At 46.5% G+C, this 25,016-nt stretch overlaps 1 protein-coding gene across 1 annotated transcript in view; it reads right to left on the bottom strand.

The window, feature by feature from the left end:
• Lpcat3 (lysophosphatidylcholine acyltransferase 3) overlaps positions 1-14,994 on the bottom strand; it is a 41,079-nt gene extending 26,085 nt beyond the window's left edge. Inside the window, exon 1 of the mRNA XM_028754509.1 lies at positions 14,745-14,994. Coding sequence (XP_028610342.1) covers positions 14,745-14,895 — 151 coding nt within the window. The 5' untranslated portion in view covers positions 14,896-14,994. The remainder of the gene's footprint in view (positions 1-14,744) is intronic.
• Positions 14,995-25,016: the final 10,022 nt, after the last annotated feature.

Below are 25,016 nucleotides of genomic sequence, written 5' to 3'. Positions count from 1 at the left end.
AAAAAAAAAATCTTGGGTAGGTGAGATGGCTCAGCAGGCACCTCACAGCACCAAAGACACACGCAGCCAAGCCAGACGACCTGCCCTCGGGACCCATGGAGTAAAAGACAAGAACTGACTCTACGAAGCTGTCCTCTGACCCCACAGGTGCCATGGCACATGTGTGTGCATAAAAATAGGCACAAATAAATTGATGTAATAAATTTATTATTGACTAATTATATTATTTATTATATAATTTATTATTATTTAATCTTTAAAAAAATATCTGGGGCTGGTGAATTGGTGCTTGCTGGACAAGCCTGGAGAACCACAGGGTGAGAGGAGAGAACTTACTTCCACAACCCATCCTGACCGCCACACACACACACACACACACACACACACACACACAGACATTACATAAATAAGTGTAAAAAATTATTAAAAACAAACAAACAAACAAAAACCCCTTACAATGTGTGTAATACTCTCTCTTTTAAAGAAACAGTGGGGATGGCAGAGGTACATATGTGTAGTCCCAGCTCTTGGGAGGCTGAAGCGGGAGGATTTTCCTAAGTTCTGGGCCAACTTGAACTGCAAACAACAAACATGGAACTGGCCTAATGAAAAGTCAGTGCACACCGGCAGTGAGCATCTTCCCAATTCATGATTTTCGTCCAATATTTTTGTTTAATGAAAGAGAGTTGGGGATCTTACTAAAGCTGAAGTCGACTTAAGCACACGGTTAGGAGAATAGCATTCAGGAGAGAATCAGACTTAAAACGAGTGTGGGCACCGGGCACAGGGAGTCCCTACCACCTGTCAGTTTTACAGCAAGATTCTAACGTGGCATAAACGGTCTTTACACAGAGCCTTTATGGAGTGCACAGAGGTTAGATGTTGTTTCTAATTTTTTATTCTATTAAGTGCAGATGCTGTCTCGGTCTTACTCCAGGAACACATGTTATTAACTGGCTTTCATTTTCTCACATCATAGAGTACGGTATGACTCTGACAACTGGCACAGTCAGCCCTTCTTTACTATATTTTACGTGTTTTGCCGGCTGTGTGCCTATATACTACGTGTACCTGGGGCCTGTGGAGGCAGGGGAGTGCGTTGGATCTCCTGGGACTGGACTTACAGTCAGGTGTGAGCCACCATGTGAGTGTTGAGACTGAACCCTGTCCTCTGGACAAGGAGCCAGTACTCTTTTTTTGGCTTTTTGAAACAGGGTTTCCTTGTGTAATGGCCCTGGCTGTCCTGACCCTCTGTAGACCAGGCTGGCCTTGAACTCACAGATCCGCCCAGTTCTGCCTCCTTAATGGGATTAAAGGTGTTCAATAACGTGCTCTGCTCTTCATCATTAAAAAAAAAAAAAGAAAAAGAAAGAAAGAAAACCTTTTGAGACGACTGTCCCCTAGGTGACTTTTGATCTTGTTGTCTAGCTGAGGATGACCATGACCCCATCTCCTGCCTTCCAAATGCTAGGACTGCAGCAGGGGCTGGAATACATAGACACGTGACACCACGTTTGCCTTTTTTTTTGGACAGGATTTCACCATGTGCCCAAAGGCTGGGCTAGAACTTGAGGTGATTCTCTGGTCTCAATTTCTTGAGTTCTGGGGTTTCAGGTGTGTGACACCATCCTGGCAACTACCTCCTCTCCTGCTTTTTGGACACACGATCTCGCTCAGATTGGGGTAATCCCGCTGCCTCAGCCTCTCAAGTGTGAGCCCCTGCACCTGCAACCTTTGTCCGTTCTTCATTTTTTTTTCTTCTTTTAACTTTTATTCTTCTCTCATATGTTACAGCCCCTCCCACCAGCCCCCTCCTCACTCCCCCAGATTCACTCCTCCTGCTTCTCTTGGAAAAAATAAAAAGCACCCCTCCTGGGAATATCCAGCAAAGACTTCCTAACAAGATACAGTAAGACTGGGCACAAACCCTCATATCATGGCTGGACTGACAACCCAGTAGGAGGAAAAGGATCCCAAGAGCAGGCAAAGAGTCAAAGACACCCCCACTCCCACTGTTGGGAGTCCCACAGGAACGCCAAGCTGCACAACCACAGCGTACTCAGACAACCTAGCTCAGAACTAGGCGGGACCTGTGATCCACTAAGAACCCTGCTTAGTTGGTTCCATAGGCTGTGTTCTCACGGTGCCTGGACACTTGAGTTCTTCTCATTATTAAGGATACGCGTGTGCAATACACACACACACACACACACACACACACACACACACACACAGTGTACCTGCATATAGCTGACATTCTGCTACTTTTTGTTAGGATGAATCCTTTTCCAGACTGTCTCTCCCATGCTGGATAATTAGCTTCTGCCGAGCCCAGCTTTTTAATTGTACAGCTTAGCGGAGCGCCACAGTTGTACACAATAGATGCTCAATAAGTTATAAGCTTAGGATGTGTTGTAAAGTCTTCCCAAGATATGTATATCTACATGTGTGTGTGTATTCCCTAATACCTATACACTAGACATGAAATACATGACTTACAAATATTTTCTCCTATTTTGTGTTTTTTTTTAAATTTTCATGACACTACTCTTTGATGTACAAGAGTTATTAATTAGGCTTGTCAAACGGACCACTGACCACCCCAGTCAGAAATGACTTGCTCCTTTCTACACTACCATTTCAATTTTCCTTGGTTTGGGAAGAAAATTTGAAAATGTAAATTCTTTTAGAAATTAATAAAATAACATTTTGATATAAACAAGAAGGTTGGGGATCTATCTCAGTAACACAGGACACTGTTTGGCACATGCAAGACTCTGTAACCTATACCAGAGAGGTCCTAAGCCCAAAACAAAACAGCAAAACCCCAGACTCAAAAGCTCTAGAGTTTCTTTTTTTTGTTTTGTTTTGTTTGTTTGTTTGTTTGTTTTTGTTTTGTTTTTTTGAGACAGGGTTTCTCTGTATAGCCCTGGCTGTCCTGGAGCTCACTCTGTAGACCAGGCTGGCCTCGAACTCAGAAATCCGCCTGCCTCTGCCTCCCAAGTGCTGGGATTAAAGGTGTGTGCCACTACTGCCTGGCTAGCTCTGGTGTTTCTTATGAGATGACTTGGGTACCCCTGACGACCTTAGGGCCTTAGGGAAGGCAAGTTCTGGCCTATAGCACATATGCTGTCTTACAGTATAACCGAATAAAGGACATATATGTGACTTGGGCTGTATATATATTAAAATAAACGCACATGGCCGGAGGATGGTGCTTGCCTTCTCAGTATTCATATCAGAACTGAGAGGGTGTCAGTGAGGCTGAATGCCCCTAACCCTCACAGGGAGTTAAGGTCAGCTTGGGCTGCATAACGAAACTCTCCTAACAAGAAAAACCATGTGGCCAGGCGGTGGTGGCGCACGCCTTTAATCCCAGCACTTGGGAGGCAGAGGCAGGCGGATTTCTGAGTTCGAGGCCAGCCTGGTCTACAGAGTGAGTTCCAGGACAGCCAGGGCTACACAGAGAAACCCTGTCTCGAAAAACCAAAAAAAAGAAAAAAGAAAAACCATGTGGACTGGGGGCATGGCTCAGAAGTAAAGAGCCTGTCCACTGTCCACCATAAGACCCTGGGTTCTGTTCTTCAGGGTCACAAAACCAAAATAAAACACCATTGGCTACCCAGAAGTTCCTGTGCCTGCTTCAATTTTCTAGATTTTAAGATAGGCAATGTCTTAGTTCAGGTCTTATTGCTGTGAAGAGCACCATGACCATGGCAACTCTTAAAGGAAGACATTTACTTGGGGTTGGGTTACAGTTTAGAGGTTTAGTTCATTGTGGGAAGTCTGTGGTGGGAAGCATGGAGGCAGGCAGGCAGGCAGGCAGGCAGACATGATGCTGGAGAAGGAACTGTGAGTTCCTACATTGGATCTGCAGCAGGAAGAGGCTGAGACACACTTTCTTCCAACAAGGCCACACCTCCTAATAGTGCCACTCCCTATGGGCCTATGGGGCCCATTTTTATTGAAGCCACCAAAGACAATCAATGAAGAATTTCAAAAATGGAGTCAATCAGGTTTGGTGATGCTTACCTATAATCCCAGCTACCTGGAAGGCTGATGAAGGAGGATCACTGCATGTTTGAGGCTAGACTGGGCAAGACACTGAGTTCCAGGTCAGCCTGGGTAACTTAGCAAGAGCCTGTCTTAAAAGAAAATCCAACTCAAAACAAAGTGAGGCAGACTGTCGTGGACTAACACAGGGATGAGCATTTCTGGGGGCCTCCCAGGTCCGTAGTTTTGCTAAGGTTCCGTGTCTATAACCTGACTCAGACTTGTTGGCTTCTGACCGAGGTATACGCCAGGAGCCTTAAGGGGCACCATTCCAGTTGGCTTTTGCCTGCTGGCTTGGAAACAGTAGTTTCCTATTTATGGCCAGTAATCTACAGCGGTGTCCAGCCGGCCCGAGTTTAGAATTGCTGGCGCAGCAAAGTGAGAACCTCGGGAACTAGAAAGCATTCCCCGCAGCTACAGGTCAGCCACTTCTCAAAGCAGCAAAGGGAGACCGGACACTCGGGATCCAAGGTTTGCATGCGGATAAAGCCTTTATTTTTTATAGTGAATTCTCTATTACTCCCAAAATACTTCCAAGTTACTACCTCACTTGATACACATTTTAATGGAGCAGACAGGACCACATCTGGGTTTGTTTGTTTTGAGACAGGGTCTCACTGTGTAGCCCTAGCTAGCCTAGAGCTCAACATACAGAACAGGTTAGCCTCAAATTCACATTGATCCTGCCTGCTGCTGACTCCCAAGGTCTATGTCACACCTCTACCCCCCTCTCATTTGTGGTTTTCTTATGAAAATGCGTTAACAATATGATTATTTGGTAATGAAAACATCTTTAATTGATAAAAAGCTTTTTAATTTAAAAAAAAAATTTTTAGCTAGAGTCTCATGAGTTCTGGTTGTCCTGGAACTCAGCATGTAGACCAGGCTACCCTCTGCCTCCCAAGTGCTGAAATTAAAGGCATGGACCACCACCATACCTGGCATACACTTTTTAGTCTAGTCTATTCATTTTGTTTTTTTGAGACAGGGTTCGTGTGTGTGTGTGTGTGTGTGTGTGTGTGTGTGTGTGTGTGGCCCTGGCTAATCTGGAACTCACTCTGTAGACCAGGCCAGCCTTGACCTCATGAGATCCCCCTGCCTCTGCCTCCCAAGTGTGGGGATTAAAGGTGGGCGCCACCACTGCCCTTTGACTTTTTGTTCTTAATTTAAATTTAGTATGCAGTTAGAATGAGACATTTAAATAGTCCACTTAAGACTTTTCAAGCCAGCCGGGCAGTGGTAGCACATGCCTTTAATCCCAGCACTTGGGAGGCAGAGGCAGGTGGATTTCTGAGTTCGAGGCCAGCCTGGTCTACAGAGTGAGTTCCAGGACAGCCAGGGCTACACAGAGAAACCCTGTCTCAAAAAACCAAACCAAACCAAAAAAAAAAGACTTTTCAAGCCAAGATTTTTCAAGCCAGATATGGTGGCACACTGGCATACAGTGTATTTAATTGAAATACTCCAGAAGCAGAGTCAGGTGGCTCTCGGAGTTTGCAACAGGCCTGGTCAACAGAGTTTTAGAAGAGACGGGGCTACAGAGAGAGACCTTAACTTGAAAAATCAAACAAAAAGAAAACAAAACAATCTTTTTCTGTCAGGGCTGGAGGTACAGATTAGTGCTTGAGACCCTCCGCTGCTCTCCCAGAGGATCTCAGTTCAGTCCCCAGCGTCCACACAGAAGCTCACAACCACCTGCAAGTCCAGCTCTCGGGGACCCCATGGCCCCCGTGGGTACTTGCTGTACGCAGGCACACACATGTGCACACACAGATGAAGGAAGGATGGGAGCAGGAGGTAAAAAGTAGACAGTAAAAAGCCATTCCTTCATTCCTCCCTCCCTCCAGGGAACCAGTTTCTTCTTTGGCTAAAATTCGAAATGTCCTTTGCTCTCTTGGCAGACTCTTCCTTGCCAGAGGCAAGAGATGCCACAAGGATTTGGGGGCTCTGATCTCTGATCTGATTCCTAAATGATTTTAGGGTTACCTCTTAAGAGTGTAAAAGGGGTTTAACAGCAAGAGGCTCATCACATCCTTCTACTCAAGAGAGCAGACACCCGGCTCTGGGTGGAGTCCGGAAACTGATAAGACTTTATCTTATTTGCTGGGTAAAGTGACACAGGCCTTTAATTCCAGCATTCTGGAGCTAAAGGCCAGTGGGTGGATCTCTGAATTCCAGACTACACAGGGGTACTTTGTGAGACCCTGTCTCAAAAAAGACTTCATGTGTTGAGCCCAAACTAAAACCCGAATGTTATTATTTTTGGCTTAGTTAGCCCTCTCTGACGAACCTTCTCTCTCCTTCTGCGATGTCACACGTACCCAGGGCCTTTATTCACATTGACTCTTACGTGATCCTTATACAGAAGAGTTCATGCAAGGTGCCCGAGCTCATTCCTCTGACTGATCTTCAAAGCTGGGATTTCAATGGGGAGGAAATGAGACCTTACAAACAGTGCATGTCAAGCCAAAGAAAATCCTCACCCAGAAATGACTTTTTTCTGGTTTTGTTCTCCACATCCCTTTCTTGTTTTGAAAACAGGGAAAGAACACATATGACACTTTCTGAATAAACAAGAGACAGCCAATGTACAGTGTCTCATGCTTGCTAGTCCAACTGAAGCTAAGAGAGTTGAGTTTGAGGCCATACTGGGCTACAGCAGTGAGTTCCAGGCTAGCCTGGGTTACATATGAGACCCTATCTCAAAACAACAGCAAACAGATAAGCTTTCATGTTCTCCAAGGAGCTACTTCTGTTTCACTTAGAGAACTCCTCCTGGGCCTTAAACATCCTGGTCTTTAATTTCTTAACTGCTGGAAACAGACACAGACAGAGAGACAGACAGACCACACACACAGAGATGCACTCAGACACAGACAGAAACACACACACACACACACATACACACCCACAGAGAGAGAGAAAGAGAGAGAGAGAGAGAGAGAGAGAGAGAGAGAGAGAGAGACAGAGAGAGAGACAGAGAAAGACAGAGACACACACAATTTAAAACCTTTAGGCATGAGAACAAACAACAGAACTGGCAGGTACAATCTAGTTCTTGTTATAGCCACAAGTCAGTTTCATAATTGCATTAATAAGTGTGACATCGGTTAAGTTGAGCGATAACTCAATAATCCGAAATTTGAAGGATGGCAAGGTACTGCTCTGATTTGGGCCTATAGGCCACAGAAGTTTCAGGCCAGCCTGTACTACAGAGAGACTCTGCCTCAGAAGAACAGACAAGACAAACAAACAAAGGAAAAGGAAACGCTACACTGCTCAAGGTGGCTGAGTTGATACAAAAAGCAAAGTTGGCAACATTGGTCCCACCCTCTTACGAGGAAGCTCCGTCTGTAACCGACCCTCTCATCTGAAGCTCCTGTGGTGATAATGGTTACACAACACTTGTGATCATGATCTTTTAGCAAAATGATTAGCAAAGAATGGCAAGGCACGCTAGCTGGCCAATGGGGGACACAAAGCCGTAAAGAATGCAAGAGAGCTGCTTTGCCAAAGACCTGAGCACACACTGATGTTTCAAAGAGTTTGCGACCGGGCAGACGTCAAGTACTACAAAACAGATGATGAAAGGATTTCAACAGTCCTGTGCTCTAGGGCAGCATAAGCTGACGGTCTGTGAACAGGCGACCCAGCAGGGCAGAGCAGAGCACGCTGAGGAAGCCTGGGATCCCAGCACTCGGAGGCCGAGGCAAGAGGGAGTCCACAGACTTCTTGGGCTGAAGACAAGAAGACCTATTTTCAAACAACAGCTGGCAGATTACTCAACTGGTCCTGGTGGTGCAGGCTTGGGATGCCGGCCGGATACTCCGGAGGCCCAGTGAGGCAAGAAAAGAACCAATTCAAAGCCTTCTGCAAGATCTGCATATAATCTAGTGCTTATAGAACAAGGCTGGTTTCAAACAAGACAGAAAGCAAGTGGCAAGCTAGGTGTGACAGGTGGCCCAGGTGGGTGGATCCCTGTGAGTTTGATGTCAGCCTGGGCTACGGGTGGATTCCAGGTCAGCCTGAGATACAGTGGAACATCTAATCAGCCCATATATCATCAGCTAGCTCAGGGTCGGGGTATAGCACACACCAGCACTCCCAACATCTGGGAATATTGGAGGCTGGAAGGTCAGGAGATCAAGGTCACCCTGGGGCACTCACAAGCAAATCTCAAACCAGAAGCTTCGGATGCTGAGAAAAATCTGTGGCTATGAATTAGTGTAAAGTTCAAGACCACAGACATAATAGAATATTCCTAGACTTTTAGTACTGAAAGGGCCCGGGAAAGTCATTCAGGAGATGTCCCTACTTTATAGTGTGGGTCATAGTCAGAAATCCCAGTTGTTTAGTTAATGTGATTCTTTTTTTGTAAGTTCCATTTAGTTATCTTTGATGTCGTGTCTTCAACGCTACCCTAAGAAAGACTGCACTGAATAACGGGTGGCCTTTTCCCTGAAGGACTAGCTGTGACTCTGGTCCACAAGGAGCTAACCCAAGGGCCTGGTTTGATTTTTATTTTAAATGTCACTAACATTAGTGATAACAACTCTAATCCTCCAAGAAGAGAATTCCTACTCCTAACTGTAATTTTTGAGCAGCTAGGCAAGCAAACTATGGCCATGGCCACGCCCACAGAACCCTGTGGTAGGCAGAGTGGCCATCTGTTCCATTTGGCCAGCTCTGACTTCGGATACCGAGGTATCCGTGTGCTGATTACACCTTAGTTAACCACCGACTCGACATTAAGGATTACAGAGGACATTTGTATTTTGCAGCTCTACAGGGCTCCACTCAATCCCCTGTGGCCACGAGCTCAGACTTCTGGTAGACAAGTGCAGAGATCTTAAGTCACTTAGCCTTTCTAGTCCCCAGCTGTTAGAAACGGAACAAGGGAAATTACAACAGCGCTGTAATCATCTATTGAAAACTGGCCTGAGGACCATTCAGAACAAAGTAGCTACAAAGCCCAGTGTGGAGTCGTTCACTTGTAATCCTAGCACTGGAGAGACAGAGGTAGAAGGATCAAGGCCAGCCTAGGCTACCGAGGACACCATCTCACCAAAACCAAACAGGAAACAGTGGTAGTTACTTCTGTTATTAATAAGGAGTAGCGAGACTGGCCTAGGGATTAGACTCCCTTCTGTAAGCACACTCAAATCATTTCATTTCCTATCTGATTCAATTACGAGACCAAAGTACTCCCAACCCCTCTTCCATCTGGCTCTTCCGTAGCACAGGCTGGACTTACACTTGCTTGGTAGCTGAGGCCCATGCTGAGCCTTCTTCCTCCACTTCCTGGGTGCTGGGATTACAGTGTAGACAACCACATCTGGAGATCAAACCCAAAGGCGCATACAACTGAGCCACAACCCTAGTCCTGCCTGAACCTGATTGCAAGCTCAATCCTTGGAACTTTAAGATTCAAACTAGATTACAATGCAGCCCTGAGCGGTACCCGACTCTCTGTATCTCTGTGCCTGGCTATCTGAGCAGAAGATGGAAGCTGGGTCCTGGCTATCACTCTCTTGTCTGCCCTGCTATGCTGAGGATGGAACTGAAGACCTTGTGCACCTTAGGCAGGCGCTGCTGTAGGACTGCTGCTCTCTGACTGAGCTACATACCCAGTCCTTTGTTTAGGGTCTAGGCTGGTCTTGAACTCATGATTGCTTTGAATGCTAGAATTACAGGTGTGTACCACTACGTACAGTCTTTTTTTTTTTTTTTAAAGAATTATTTATTTGGGTATATGAGTACACTGTAGCTGTTCTCAGACACACCAGAAGAGGGCATCAGATCTCTACAGATGGTTGTGAGTCACCATGTGGTTGCTGGGAATTGAACTCAGGACCTCTGGAAGAGCAGTCAGTGCCCCTAACCTCTGAGCCATCTCTCCAGCCCCGTACAGTCTTTTTTGAAGGGGGAATTACTTTTATTTTCCCAAATCATTCATTCATACATTCATTTAACCAACATTATTTACAGAGTCAAGTGCTATGAACTCTGGGTACACGGTGGTGAACTAGATGTGATGTATGCTTAGAAGACTCCATTCAGCCTAAGAATGTAACAAGGGATTGCGGATGGAGTTCAGGAAGAATGCTAATAGGAAACAACAATTTGATGAGAGACCCAAAAGGTGAATTGGTGTCAAGTAACTGAGCAAAGAGCCTCCTGGGCAGGAGGGTCAGTGTGCACAAAGGCCCAGGGGCAGGGAGGGCTTACAGCCTTCCCTGAGGAAGGGAAGGCAGGACACGTGGCTCAAGGCTATGCACTTGTTAAAACAAGGCTGCAGCCGCAGGCAAGGGCTCACCAGCCAGCCAGAAGCCCCTGAACGGTGCAGGACAGAAGACGGAAAGGATCGGATGACACAGACTGCTTCTGGAGAGGAGACTGGAAGGGGCAAGAAGAGAATTAAAGACCAGCCAGGAGGCTGCTGGGTGCATGTGCGCGCGCGTGCGCGCGTGTGTGCGTGCGTGCCTGTGTGTGTGTGTGTGTGTGTGTGTGTGTGTGTGGTGACAGATGGCTGGTGATGGAGAGGAGGAGATCTGGAGACAATCTGTTGTTGTCCTGAAGGGAACTGGTGACTGGGGTGTGGGCAATGAGTGACCAGGAGACAAGGTGGAGTTGTTTTTTTTTTTTTCTTCCCACCAGCTTTTGTAGACCGACAGGCTTTCAGAGTTCACCTTTCAACAATTCTGCATTCCCCAAGTCTCAGAGTTGTTTTCCACTCAATGGATCCACCATGCCTCCAAGTCATACAGACCCAGATCCGTGTTCCTACCCGGACCCAGATCCATGTTCCTACCATTACCCTCCCTCTTTTTAAATCAGTTTTGTACTTCATCGGTCCAGCTTCGGCTCCAGGCACACGAGTCCCCATTGTTTTTGTGACATGGCCTCATTCAATAGACCAGGCTGGCCTTGAATTAGTGGTGATCCTCCTGTATCAGGCTCCTAAGTGCTCATGTCCCTCCTAAACTTTACCATCTGAGCCTAGAGAAGGACACTGACTCTGGCTCCAAAGAGCATTATGTATGAAATGCTCCATCTTTAAACCTCATAATGCTGGGGACTTCTTATAGCCATTTGGGTTCCCGCCTTTTACCAGGGTCAGCACACGGATGTCACACGAGATCCTTACCATGACCGACAGACCATAATGTCTGAGTGCTCGGGTTTATTACACACACTGGTTTCATGGCTCCTGCCAACGCGGCATCAAGAACATTGCTTGTCCTTGTCCATAACAGGTATACCTTGTTGACTTATAAAGAATTCATGCTGTAAGCTATGTTAAGGAATGATAAAACCCAAGTTGTTAAAGCGGGGAGGGGTTGTTTCCCAAGGGCATTTGTCAGTATCAGGACACTCAGCAAAATTCATTTTTACCATCCTCACAATCAGACTTAGCACAAATGTTTACATCAACAGTCTTCTGGCTGTTGGAAGTGCACAGCACTCCACATAACTTAGGTGCTAAACACTAAAGATGGTGAGCTGGGTGCTGGTGCCACACACGTTTAATCCCAGCACACGGAATTAGACGCAGGCGGATCTCAAGTGAGTTCCGGGCCTGCCTGGTCCATCTAAGGGAAACTCAGAGGTCCATCTGAGTTTCAGGGCCGCCAGGGCTACACAGTAAGACCCTGTCTCAAAAAAAAAATAAAGACAATAACAAAGCAAGCTGGGGATGTGGCCCTGTGACAGAGTGTGAAACCCTGGTTCGATTCCCAGCGCTCCCTACCTCTCAAATGATAACCTCTGACGTAGGACTTTCCAGAGTGCTCTCTGTAAGTCATGAACAGGTCATGAGTTCAATGTAGGGGCATAAATGGTACGAAAAGTAAGACAGCAAGGGCCAATGTTGTCTCCCTAAACATGTTTCTAATACATGTATACACTGTGGAAAGTATACGGTATGGAAAGACCTCTTGTCATAGGTCCTTAGCAAGGACATCAGAAAGCCAGTGTTTCAGTACTCTTCAAGCCCAGAGCTTAAGAAGAGAAAGTAGAGCCGGGTGGTGGTGGCACACGCCTTTAATCCCAGCACTTGGGAGGCAGAGGCAGGTGGATTTCTGAGTTTGAGGCCAGCCTGGTCTACAGAGTGAGTTCCAGGACAGCCAGGGCTACACAGAGAAACTCTGTCGCAAAAAACCAAACCAAAAAAAAAAAAAAAAAAAAAAAATAGAAACTTGTTTAGTTCCCAGCATCTTATCACTGTTTTCTCTTCTTTCATTTTTGGTCTTTGTAGAAAAAGGATTTGTGTAGAAAAGGATGACATTGAACTCATGCTGCCCCTGCCTCCACTCCCAAGGGCTGGAGTTACAGGCTAATACTACTGCAAGGAAAATGTATTTACCAGCAAAACATACTTTTCATGTCAGGCCAACCGTATCACGTTGTATTTACAAGTATATATTTAACCCAAGCCTAGAAATAGCATCCTATATAGACACATAACTGGGTTAGGAATGCAGTTCAGTGGTACAGGGCTTGCCTGGGTTTAACTACTGGTACTTGGAAGAAGGAGGAAGAAGAGGAGGAGGAAGAGAGAAAGAGAAGAAGAAGGAGGAGGAAGACAAGGAGGAGGAAAAGGAAGAGGAGGAGGAAGAGGAGAAGGGGCCCAGAATTGATTTGAAAATGAGAAATCCTACAAATGACCAGAGAGAAGAGCATATGTGTGATGGGGAGGGAGGCCATGGGGATGATAGAATGGATAGGCCAGAAGACCTAGAAAAGGGGCTGCTGTGCCAGGTACTTATTACTCTTGATTATGTGTGGCCATGGCACAAGATGAAAGGAGGAGGTGGGACATGAGGAAGATGATTTCCTAGTCAAGCTTGCTTCTATGACAGCGCACAGCAGCGCCAGGCGCTATTTGATGCCAGCACACAAAAGATAATTTCAAGTCCTAATTCCAACCTTGCTTCCACTTAGCAGGCCGACCTGACAATGTACTGCTACCCGTCTCAGGCTTCCAGTGCACAGATGAGAAAGCAGCTGAGGCCCTCCTACCTAATCAACAGTAAGCGTTCTTAATTGCCAATCCCAACGCCAAGAAACTGGGTCAGAAGCAAGGTTCAAAGAGTCACCAGCTCAAAGCTGAGGTGGTTCATAAACCCAGAGATGTGGGATGCTGATAAATTTGGGTAATGTTTGAGTGACAGGGTATTGAGCCAACCACAGAACCCGAGATCCTTCCACCTCTAAAAATCTTAGGAGCCCACCAAGGAAGGGGAAAACCTTTATCAGAGGAGAGGCCCATCACCTTGGTATGATATGAAATAACAATGGTACTAGCTGAGGTTGTTTAAATATGGATTAAATAAAGCTCCAGCCATCATGGACACTGGAGTCACACCCTCTGGTGACATTATGTGTCTACGTCTCTACTGACTCCTAGATAACTTCCAAATTTCTCTCTGGGATTTAAACCTTTCCCAGACCAATCCAATCGTCTCAAACATTTTTTAAAGTAGAGTGTCAAACCATTAGCCCAGGCTCAAACCCACAACTCTCTTGCCTTAGTCCTAGGGTGCTGAGCCCCACAGGCACAAGCCACCACACCCAACTTATCTCAAACTTCCTACAGTTCCAATCTGTTAACCCTCTACCCGCGCCTTGCAGACATTCCTCACCCTCCCTCTCTCAAGCTAAAGTTACACAGCCTTCCCCAAAAGTTTCAACGACTTAAAACCGGATCGGGTCTATCATCTCTGATCTTGACCTATGAATTCTTATCAGACTTTACAGCAAGCCTACGCCAAGGACAGCTGTCTTCGTACAAGAGTTAGATGCAGAGCGGTTAAATGGCTTGCCTGGGGGGTCCTGTCGTTTGTGAGTATCCACAAGGGTGGGTTGGATTCCTGTAACTTCAAAGTCCACACTTTCTCCATCATACCATGCTACCTCGTGTATTAAAAAAACCTCAAAGGATGTCGTTTTTAAAAAGCCTATAAAATACACATATAATATCTAATACAGCTTGTCGCGACATAAATTCAGGTACGTCGCATCCTTTAAACCATATGAATAATAGTCACTTGGAACAAGCATGGAGTTTTTAAGGTTGCTCATAGTGGTGTTTCCCAAGCCCAGTATAAGAACGTATTCCAGGGTAAATGACAGGTGGGCGGCTAAGGGGGAAAAGCAATATGGTATAGGAAAATACTAGAAAGAGGACAGAAAAGAGATGAAAGTACACTAGACGTTGGCAGTGCACAAAATAGACCGAGAAGACGTAGAGGAGGCCCGCAGGACTAAAATATCCTAAGTTCGGGGGCCTATGCCGATCGTAAGGAGAGCCCATGATGAGGGCTGTTAATAACAGATAAGCAGTACTCACGGCCAGAGTCGAACTCTCGAGAGCCACAGATAGACGTGGGTCGCGAGGGCACGGTCCGGCATATCGATGACAAGACGGGAGGTGACTGAGGAGCCAAAGGGCACAGAATGGGCCAAAGGGAATGGGAGGAGGTTCAGAGGGTACGAGCCCCCAAGACTCGATACAAGACTTGTCTTCTCTTCGAGAGCTGGCTGGTGTGTTTGAGGACCTATACCTGCACCCCCGAAGGAAGCCCTCCTGGGTGGTTGGGGCAGATAGGCAGGTTCCTGTCCCCAAGTCCCCATTCTGCCTATTTCCCTGGACTCCACGAGGGGGCAGAGGCAGGCAGGAGGGTCCTTACCCAGGAAGATGGAGAAGATGAGCCGCAGCGCCTGTTCCGACGCGCCCAGAGACGTCGCCAACTTGTTAAGGCTCAGATCCTCGACACCCGGCCACAGCCCCCGCATCTGCTCCAGCGTCTCTCCCACGTCCCCGTCCGCTGTAGACGCCATCTTAACTGCGGGCGCCCCCCGGGGACCCCCAGCTCCGCGCCCCGAATGTGGGCAGAACGCGGTGGCTTCACCCCCAATTCCGGCCGGGGGCCCGCCCACGGCGTGCGCATTGGCTGCGGGCCCGCCCAGAGTCTCTAGACCCACCCGATTATTGGTCGAGCCAGCCGGGGGCGGGGCCGAGCGCAGCAAGGTAGGAAGAGGGCGGGGCCGAGCGTTTGTAAGGCAAAGGTGACTCCGGTGAGGAAGGGAAACGGGCCGGGCCGGCGGGGCGGGGCTTGCGATCGCGACCCAGCTGCTATTGGAGCAGGCGGGAGCGCGAGGCGAGGTGACAGTACAACTCGGTCCGGACGGCTCCGGGAAGGAGTAGGTCGGCCGGGTGTCCGGCCGGCTTGCTCGCTGCCTCCCTATTGGTTGAGACAGGAGCAGGCGAGAGTTGGGGCGGGAGGGGGGCGGGGGCGTCACCAGACCGCGAGGTTACTCTCGGTCGCCGGCGCTGGGGTTACTGGGGCATGTAACGGAGCGGCGCGAATGTCTGCTACCGCCCCGCGAGCGCCCCCTAACGGTGCCTCCTCGGGGCGGGGGGGTGGGGGGGGAAGGCGTCCTGCATTCCTAACCCTTTCCCGAGGGGTCTGGGGGAGCCCAGAGGCCCAAGAACACTATTTGACCCTTTAGTGCTACATAGCCCTTCCCGTGGCGGGTCCCTTTCGGTTGTTCAAGTACTGAGGCTCGAACCCGGTCCGCGTGCACGCTTTCCCGCCGGAGCTACAACCCTAGTCCTTATGCAGAGTTCCCTTTCTATAGTAAAACGCGACCTTCTCTCCGGAGGCAATGAAATTAGGGTACGCCTATTTATATTAAAAAGGGCCTATTTAACACTTGCCGCTTTAATTAACAATTAGGCTAGTTTTGTCACGCCTTAAGTAATGTATGTTCCTGATGAAAGTTCAAACACTAGAGGCATGAAGCAAAAGTATGAGCCTTTTCCTCCTATGCAGTCTCACTTCCCACCCGATGAGGACCCCAGGGAAAGTGACAGTCTATGGGGGTGTGTAATGAGGACCCCAGGGAAAGTGACAGTCTATGGGGGTGTGTAACAACGGGATTCACAAGTTCTCGTCACAAGTAGTTCAGCTATGGATTACACTTCATAGCATTTTATACTTTTTTCCAGCACCCCCCACCTTTTTTTTTTTTCTGGGGAATTGAACCTAGGTTTTACACGCACTAAGGAAGCATTGAGCCACTGAGGTATGTTTCCTGCCTTTTCATATGTCCTACTTTTATTTTTACTTAAAAGCATTTTTTTTACATTTATTTATGTATGTGTTGAGATATGTTGGGGGAAGGGCTAGTTTTTGCCACAGAACACACATGAAGGTCAGAGGGACAACATGCAGGAGTCCGGTCTGTCTTTCGCCATGTGGATTTTAGGGATTGAACTCAGGCCGGCAAGCTTGGTGGCAAGTGCTACTATGTGCTGAGCCTTCTCTCTGGCCATCAATTATTTTAGTTAGTTAGATTTTAATTTAAAACGATTTACTTTATTTTTAATTATAGGATTGTGCCTCTGTGGGTGGTGTATAGATGAAGATTTCCTATCCCCAGTGTCTGATGTTACAGGCAGTTGTGAACTTCGTGAGATGGGTGCTGGGAATTGAATGCAGGCCCTTTGCAAGAGCAATATTCTCTCTTAACCACTGGGCCAGCCCTCCAGCACCGCCAATATTTTTAAATATGAAATGCTTCACTCCTACTGAAAAGTAGACTACAGCCTCCCTGGATTAAGAAAAGGCATCACCTAGGCCAGACCAGTGACTCTCAGCCTAATGCTGTGACCCTTTAATACAGTTCCACATGTTGTGGTGACCTCAACCCTAAAATTATATTTGTTGCTACTTCATAACTGTAATTTTGCTACTGTTACGAATCATCATGTGAATATTTTTGGAGATAGAGGGTTGCCAGAGGGGTCGCGAGCCTCAGGTTGAGATCCACTGTCCTGTCCAGTTTGAAGAACCTAATGTAACCCTTTCTGATGTCATCTTCCTTCTTCATCTGAGTCCGAAGGTCTTAGTCCATCACCTGAGTGATGTGAATATTCATCACCAGGTAGCTCTGTTTAAAGGTGTGGGATGGTGCAGCAAGGTAGAAGTGCTACAAATGCCTGACTTTGATTGCTGGGACTCAAGGTAGGAAGAGAGAGCCAATTCCCAAAAGTACACATGTACCGTGACATGCCTGTTCCCACATTCAAACATACACACTACACACACTACGCACACACACATCACACACATACACTAATAAAATCTTAAAAGTGAGCAGGGCATGGTGGTGCACGCCTTTAATCCCAGCACTACGGAGGCAGAGGCAGGAGGATTTCTGTGAGTTTAAGGCCAGCCTGGTCTAGTCCAGGATGACTTGGAACTTTGGAGCTCTATAGCTCAGGCTGGCTTCGGACTTTGATTCTCCTAACTCAGACGCACAAAGGTTGCATATGTGAGCTTCTGTCTCTGCATCCCATTTTGACATAGGAATGCTAGGATTATAGACGTGAGCCCTCATAGCTGGCTTTTTAATGTTAGTATTATTTGGTTTAAGGCAGGGTGTTACTGTGTAGTCCTGGCTGGTCTGGAACTCCCTTCATAGATTATGTTGACCTTGCACTCAAAAGATCTTCCTTCATGTGCCTCCTGTGTGCTGGGATTAAAGGTACATGCGTGGGCAGGTGGTTCTGGATTACATAAGAAGGCAGATTGAGCAAGCAACGGTGAGCGAGGCAGTAAGCAGTGTCCTCCGTGGCCTCTGCTTCTGCATTCTCAGGTTCCTGCCTTGAGTTCCTCCCTTCAGTGGTGAACTGTGATGCAGAAGTGTAAGAAAAAAAAAAACCTTCTTTCTTCAATTTGCTTTGGTCATGGCCGTTTTTGTTTGGTTGGTTTTTGCTTTATCATACAATAGAAACCCCGATTAAGATATATATTTTGCCGGACGGTGGTACATGCCTTTAATCCCAGCACTTGGGAGGCAGAAGCAGGCGGATTTCTGAGTTCGAGAGTTCGAGGCTAGCTTGGTCTACAGAGTGAGTTCCAGGACAGCCAGGGCTACACAGAGAAACCCTGTCTCAAAAAAAAAAAAAGCCAAAACAAAAAAAAAAACAAAAAAAGAAAAGAAGAAATAACTGTGTTAGAACTGAGAGTGTCTACCGCCACCTCCGCTGCTGCCATCTCCTCCTCCTCCTTCTGTTGGTCTTTCCTCTGTTTCTTATTTGTTTCAGTCTTGGCGCTTTCCTATTCCGATGCACCAGAATTTCCTTTACCTCTGTAGACAGTAATATCCTCATCTTCCTAGAGCTGCCCGTCCTGTGCAGTGGCATCTCTTCCACCTCTCTCCCCGTTTATCGCCCACAGTCGGTAGGTAAAACTGTTCTTTGATTTGGTAGCAAAACTCAGAACATAACAGTCTGGCCCTCCTTTGCCACGCCCTTTTTGCCACGTCCTCTTTGGCACATGCCGCTTTTCTGTGGCAGACATGATCGCCCACTTCTCCAAGCGCATTTTGGAGAACTCTGAGGAGCTGATTCAAGTTCAAGTGCTGTTTCTTGAGCCTCCCTTGGGAGTTTGCACAGAGAATGCCCAGGATGGCGCTTTGGCACTGTAGCCTCTCCTTTGTCAGTGTTTGGTCTTTTTCCTCAGGGCGGGCTGGAGTTGCCCAGAGCCTGGCCAGCTTTCCCTTGCCTGCCTCTGCCTGTGGAGCTCAGAGTACTGCAATGGCTCTGAAAGCAGGAATCAGGTACTATCTTTTTTGTTTTTCTTTCGAGACAAGGTTTCCCTGTGTCTCCTCAGCAGACCAGTACCACAGTGGGCATGCTTCCTTAACCAACAATGAGAGTTTCTCTTGGACTTGAGCTTCCAAACGTTACAAGAACTTAACTGCGGGGCTGGAGAGGTGGCTCAGCAGTTAGGAGCACTGGCTCCAGACGAACCCAGTTTGATTTTCAGCACCCACATGGTAACTGCAATTCCAAGGGATCTGCTGCCCTCTGATGGCCTCTAAGGGTACCAGGCACACACGTAGCATACAGTCCTACATTTAAACAAAACACACATATACATAAAATATGTATCTTTAAAAAAGTTAACTGAGATCTACTGTAAAAGTATATCAAAACAATAAAAATGTGTTCTGCTCGTACATATATGCAATACAGACTACGTGTTCTCTAATCATAACTACATTCATTTTTAAAAATTTCTGGTCAAAACACAATAACTGATTTGATTTTTTAAAAAAGATTTATTTATTTTATGCATGTGAATACACTGTTACTGTCTTCAGACATACCAGAAGAGGGCATCAGATCCCATTACAGATGGTTGTGAGCCACCATGTGGTTGCTGGGAATTGAACTCAGGACCTTTGGAAGGGCAGTCAGTGCTCTTAACCACTGAACCATCTCTCCAGCCCCCTGATTTTATGTTTTATGTCCTCTCTTTCTCCTCCTTTTCCTTCTCCTCCTCCTTCTCCTCCTCCTCTTCCTCCTCCTCTTCCTCCTCCTCTTCTTCTTCCTCCTCCTCTTCTTCCTCCTCCTCTTCTTCCTCCTCCTCTTCTTCCTCCTCCTCCTTTTCCTTCTTCTTGGTTTCTCTGTGTAACCCTGGCTGTCCTGGAACTTGCTCTGTAGGCCAGCAGGCTGGCCTTGAACTTATAGAGAGAAGAGAGAGAGATCTGCCCCCCTCTGCCTCCCAAGTGCTGGAATTAAGCCAGCTTCTTTCTCTTCCTTTTTTGCAGGTGATTTTTTTAAAAATTCTTTTCCCATATATTATATCCTGGCTGCAGTTTCCCTTCCCCCAGTCTCTCTCCCTCATGTCCCCTCTTCCCCAGATCCATCCCTGCATCTACCAGGGACTTGAACTAAACACTGTACAACAAGCTAAATAAGATCAGGCACATAATGTGAGATTAAAGGCTGGAGGAGGCAACCCAGTGGGAGGAGAGGCTCCCACAAGTCGGCAAAAGAGTCAGAGTTATGGCAAGTAGCTTGGTGTTCCTGTGGGATTCCTAATTGTGTGTGTGTGTGTGTGTGTGTGTGTGTGTGTGTGTGTGTGAGAGAGAGAGAGAGAGAGAGAGAGAGAGAGAGAGAGAGAGAGAGAGACTTACTGAACACTGAACCTAGGGCTTTATACATCTTGGGCAAGCATCCTGCAAACTGAGCTACAATTCCGTGCTCCAGGATTTAGTCACCTCCAACAGGTCCAAAACAGGTCCTCCTGCAACCCACACTGGCCTAGAACTCAATACTGTGGCCAGAATGACCTTGAACTTCTGGTCTTTAAGCCTCTACTTCTTCCCCTCTGCTAGGATTACAGACCTGTAACACCATGCCTGGTTGGTGGTGAGGACTGGACCCAGGGCAAGCCCCCTGTCACATGGCCACATCTTCAGCCGCCAACCTCTTAAGATGAGCACACCGATTATTACATCTCAACATATGAGTCTCGGGGACACATTTAAACCGAAGACCATCGTCTCAACTGACCCTTTGTTCTCTGGTTTCATCTTCAGGGGCTTACATCCTGGAAGGCTCCCCCTCCTCCTTTCTCTCAAGTTACTGCCTTCTTCTTTTCCTCCCTATCAGACTTCTGAAACCCAATCTGTGGGACAGCTGTTCTCATTTCCATATATGTCCTCCGCTTCCTTGCGGTTAGGCCAGGTAACCAGTTCTGTGACTGTGAGCAAGGTTGAAGTGGATTGTCTCTAAGCCAAGCTTATGGTAAAAGGGTCGGTGTGCTTTCCAATTTCTGTCTCCTCTCACCTTACAAACGCCACCTGCTCTGTGTGGCACAGCTGTGAGAGGGACAAAGCACCCAGCTGGCACCACACTTATCTAGACCAACAAATAAACCCTTAGGGTATTAAAACCTCAGAGTTCAAGGTTACTGCTTAAATTACCTAATACTCACAATTCCGTTTTTCTTTGGTTTGGGAGTAGGGTCTTACGTAGTTCAGGTTGGCCTCAGACTTACTATGTAGCCCAGGATAGCCTTGAACCTCGGATCTTCTTGCATTTGCCTCCCAGATGCCAGCACCACCTTTCCTAGCATTAAAAAAAAACCCAAAACAACAACAAAAAGCCCAAACTTTTTGAGACAGGTTCTTCGAACTCTGTAGACCTGTAGACCAGGCTGATCTCATACTCACAGAGATCCCTCTGCCTCAGCCTCTTGAGTGGTACAGGCCTGCAGCACCATGCCAGGCTACCCACTCTTCTATCTTTATTTTTTCTTTCCTTTTTTTCTTTCCATGTTATCTTCTCAGAAAAACACAACACTATCAAAAAAGGGCAGGATTTGCTCTGTGAAGAACATCAATCTTTGGTCACTCTTCTATCTTTATAAGAAATGTGTGTGTAAGTGTGTGCGTGCATGCATGCCTAGTGTGTGCAAGTGTGCCCTAGTGTGTGTGCGTGCATGTGAGTATGACTGTGAATGTGTGTGTGACTGTGAGTGTGTGACTGTGAGTGTGTGCATGTGTGTGAATATGTGTGTGCGTGTGGGTGAGTGCATGTGTGCACGTGTGTGTGTGTGTGCACATGTGTGTGTGTGTGTGTTGACTAGAGATGGAATCTAGATCCTCATACATTCTATAGGATGAGCTATCTAAGCTCATTAAAATTATATTTTATTTATCATATTTGCATATGCATACCCCAGCTCACAAATCGGACACCAGAGGACAGCTGGCAGGTTCCTGTCTTTGCCTTCGACCATGCAGGTCCCAGGGATTGAACTGAGTTTGTTTGGCTTTGCAGCAAGCACCTTTACTTTCAGCCCCTGTTAAAATTGTTTTTTCTTGACTGGAGAGATGGCTCAGAGATTAAGAGCACTGGCTGCTCTTCCAGAGGGCCTGAGTTCAATTCCCAGCAACCACATGGTGGCTCACAACCATCTGTAATGAGATCCGGTGCCCTCTTTCTGGGCTGTAGGCGTACATGCAGGCAGAATACTGTATCCATAATAAATTAATTTTAAAAATTGTTTTCTACATAGAATAAATTGCTAGATGAAATTAGCGAACCCGCTCATCGCCTTTCCTGTGCTAGAGTAGATGCAGGTCTCCACAGCAGCAGAGTGCTTAACCGCTCACAGAACGAAGATGCTTCTATGAAAATGAGTCTAAATGTCCCTGTTTTGACCTTTACGGTTAATAGAGCCAGCTGCTTTATCAGAACATCACAGGGGAGGAGCCAGCAGAATTGTACTTGTCAAAGTTATTAGATTTACAGAAAGCAGATGTCTTAGGGTTTCTATTGCTGTCATAAACAAAACAAAACAAAACAAAATCACCATGACCAAAAGCAACATAGGTTGTGGAAAGAAGATCTTATCTCAGTTTACATGTCCTGGTCACACTTTGTCACAAAGGGAGTCAGGGCAGGAGCTGGTGCAGAGGCCATGGAGGAGTGCTGCTTCCTGGCTTGCTCCTCATGGCTTGCTCAGCCTGCTCTCTTATAGCAGTCAGGATCCCCTGCCCAAGAGTGGCCTCACCCACAGTGAGCAGCCTCTCACGTATTCCTTAATTAAGACAAGGCCCTGTAGATCTACCTACAGGCCAGTCTGATCAAGGTATTTCCTCAGTTGAGAATCTCTCTTCATAAATGACCTTAGCGTGTGTCAGCTTGACACAAAACTAGCTAACACAGTAGACACAGGCAGGGAAAGGAAAGAAACAGCACCTTTAAGATTTCAGGTTGAGCCGGGCGGTGGTGGTGCACGCCTTTAGTCCCAGCACTTGGGAGGCAGAGGCAGGCGGATTTCTGAGTTCGAGGCCAGCCTGGTCTACATAGTGAGTTCCAGGACAGCCAGGGCTACACAGAGAAACCCTATCTCGAAAAAAAAGGAAAAAAAAAAAAAGATTTCAGGTTGAGGGGTTGGGGATTTAGCTCAGTGGTAGAGCGTTTGCCTAGCAAGCACAAGGCCCTGGGTTCGGTCCTCAGCTCTGGAAAAAAAAAAAAAAAGAATGAAAAGATTTCAGGTTGAGAGAAAGTATGGAAGCAGCCATTCCTTTTTTTTTAATTTATTAAGATTAATTTTTACCTGTGTATCAGCCATAGGTGTCAGGGACCCATGGAGGTCATGGGAGGACGTTAGATCCCCTGGAACTATAGGTGTCTGAGCCCCTTGATAGGGATTGAACTCTGGTCCTCTCAATCTCAGAGCCAGCTTCCCATCCACTGTAGCCCGTTTTTTAATTAGGTGGTTTGTTTTCTTGCTATTTAGTTTTTAGAGTTCGTTGTATATTCTAGACACTAATACCCGGTCGGATGTCCAGCCGGCAGATCTAGTCTTCCATTCTGTGGGCTGCCTCTTTATTTGACTGACAGTCTTCTTTGCCATACAGAAGCTTCTTTACTTAGTGAGATCCCGTCTGTGGATTGTTGGTCTTCCTGCAATGCAGGAATCTTATTCAGATGCCTAGACAGTCCATATCTGTGCTTATAAGTTGAGGTACACTCTCTGCTAGATCCTCTATCCTCCAGCAGTTGTGAAGTTTCAGGTGTTATGTCGAGGTCCTCCTTGGACTAGAAGGAGTTGGGTTTTATGCACACTGAGAGATAAAGGTCCACTTTTATTTTACTATGTGTTGAAATCCAGATTTCCCGGCACCATTTGTTGAAGATCCTGTCTTCTCTTCAATGTGGATATTGGTACCGGGTAGGACTCAGGTAGCTCTATATGTGTGGGCTAGTATCAGAGTCGTCTCTTGCTTCCTTTGATCCCATGTCTGCTTTTGTACCAGCGCCATGGTGTTTTTAGTACAATGACTCTGAAATCTGGTGGGGTGATTCCTCTGAAGCATCCTTTTAGTGTACGGTTGCTTTAGCTAGCCATGACTTTTTGTGTTCCATGTATAATTTGAGATTGTCTTTTCCTACCTCTGTGAAGAATTGCTCCTGAAATTGCTTCTAGGATTTCACCGAATCTGTAGATTGTTCTTGGTAGGATGGTAGGGCGCTTTAACAGTGTGAATTCTTCCAATCCATAAGCATGGAAGGTCTGTGCATCTTCTGGGGTTTTCTGTAACTTATGTATTACCATTTCTTCTTTCCTTCTTTCCTCCCTCCCTCCCTCTGTCCTTCCCTCCCTTTCTTTCTCCTTCTCTCCCTCTTTCCCTTCCTTCCTTCCTTCCTTCCTTCCTTCCTTCCTTCCTTCCTTTCTTCCTTCCTTCCTTCCTTCTTTCCTTCCTTCCTTCCTTTCTTTTTTCTGTTTCTTTTTGTATTTTTAAGATAGGGTCTCACTGTGTAGCTATGGCTGGCCTTGAACTCATTATGAAGACCAGCCTGGCCTTGAACTCTCAGAGATTCAACTGCTTCTGCCTCCTAAATTCTGGGACTAAAGGCCTGCACCATTTATGATTTATTTCTTGACTGCTTAAATTTTCTTTGTAGAAGTCTTAGGCTACTATTAATAATTGTGAATTACCAACTTTGTAATTTATACTTTAGTGACTTGAAATTCTAATTAAAAGCCGCTCATTTATGATTAAAAAATATTTATTTCCTAGGACTTCTAGGTAAAAGCACAAAAATAAAGCAATCTAGAGATGTAAATGTTCCCCCTGGAGTAAGTTGTGGAGCCAAGCTACCTTTATTTAAGCTCCTCCTTTCAACACTTGCAGGATGAATTCACACACTCATCAAGCATTAAACCAAATCATCTTTTTCTTCAAACATTTCCTCCCTTCCTTAAATCTGGGAGGAGTGTCCAAGGCAAAGTGGACCAAATGGAAGCAAATGAACAAACCAAACGGTCAGAAACCAAAATGACTCCAGAGCCCTGGAAACGAATAAAAACAGAAACAAACAAACAACCCCCCCAAAAAAAACAAAAACAAAGCTGAATGGAAACAAAAATGCTTTCAAAGCAAACAAAGCATACCTTATGTATTCTTTGAAGGCATACTCTCAAAAAAGGTAACCAACAAGTAGGATTTGAAACAAGAAGCTCAGAATAGACAACAGACTGTCAGCTGAACAAGGGAAGTCTGAGTTCCAGAAAGAACTCTAGAATCTACCTAAGGATGTGGGTGGCGTGTTCTCGCCCGCGAGATAACACAGACACCAACGT

Source organism: Grammomys surdaster, unplaced genomic scaffold (assembly GCF_004785775.1).
Source record: "Grammomys surdaster isolate TR1022 unplaced genomic scaffold, NIH_TR_1.0 126013, whole genome shotgun sequence".
Lineage (NCBI taxonomy): Eukaryota > Metazoa > Chordata > Mammalia > Rodentia > Muridae > Grammomys > Grammomys surdaster.
This window is presented reverse-complemented; position numbering and strand designations above follow the sequence as displayed.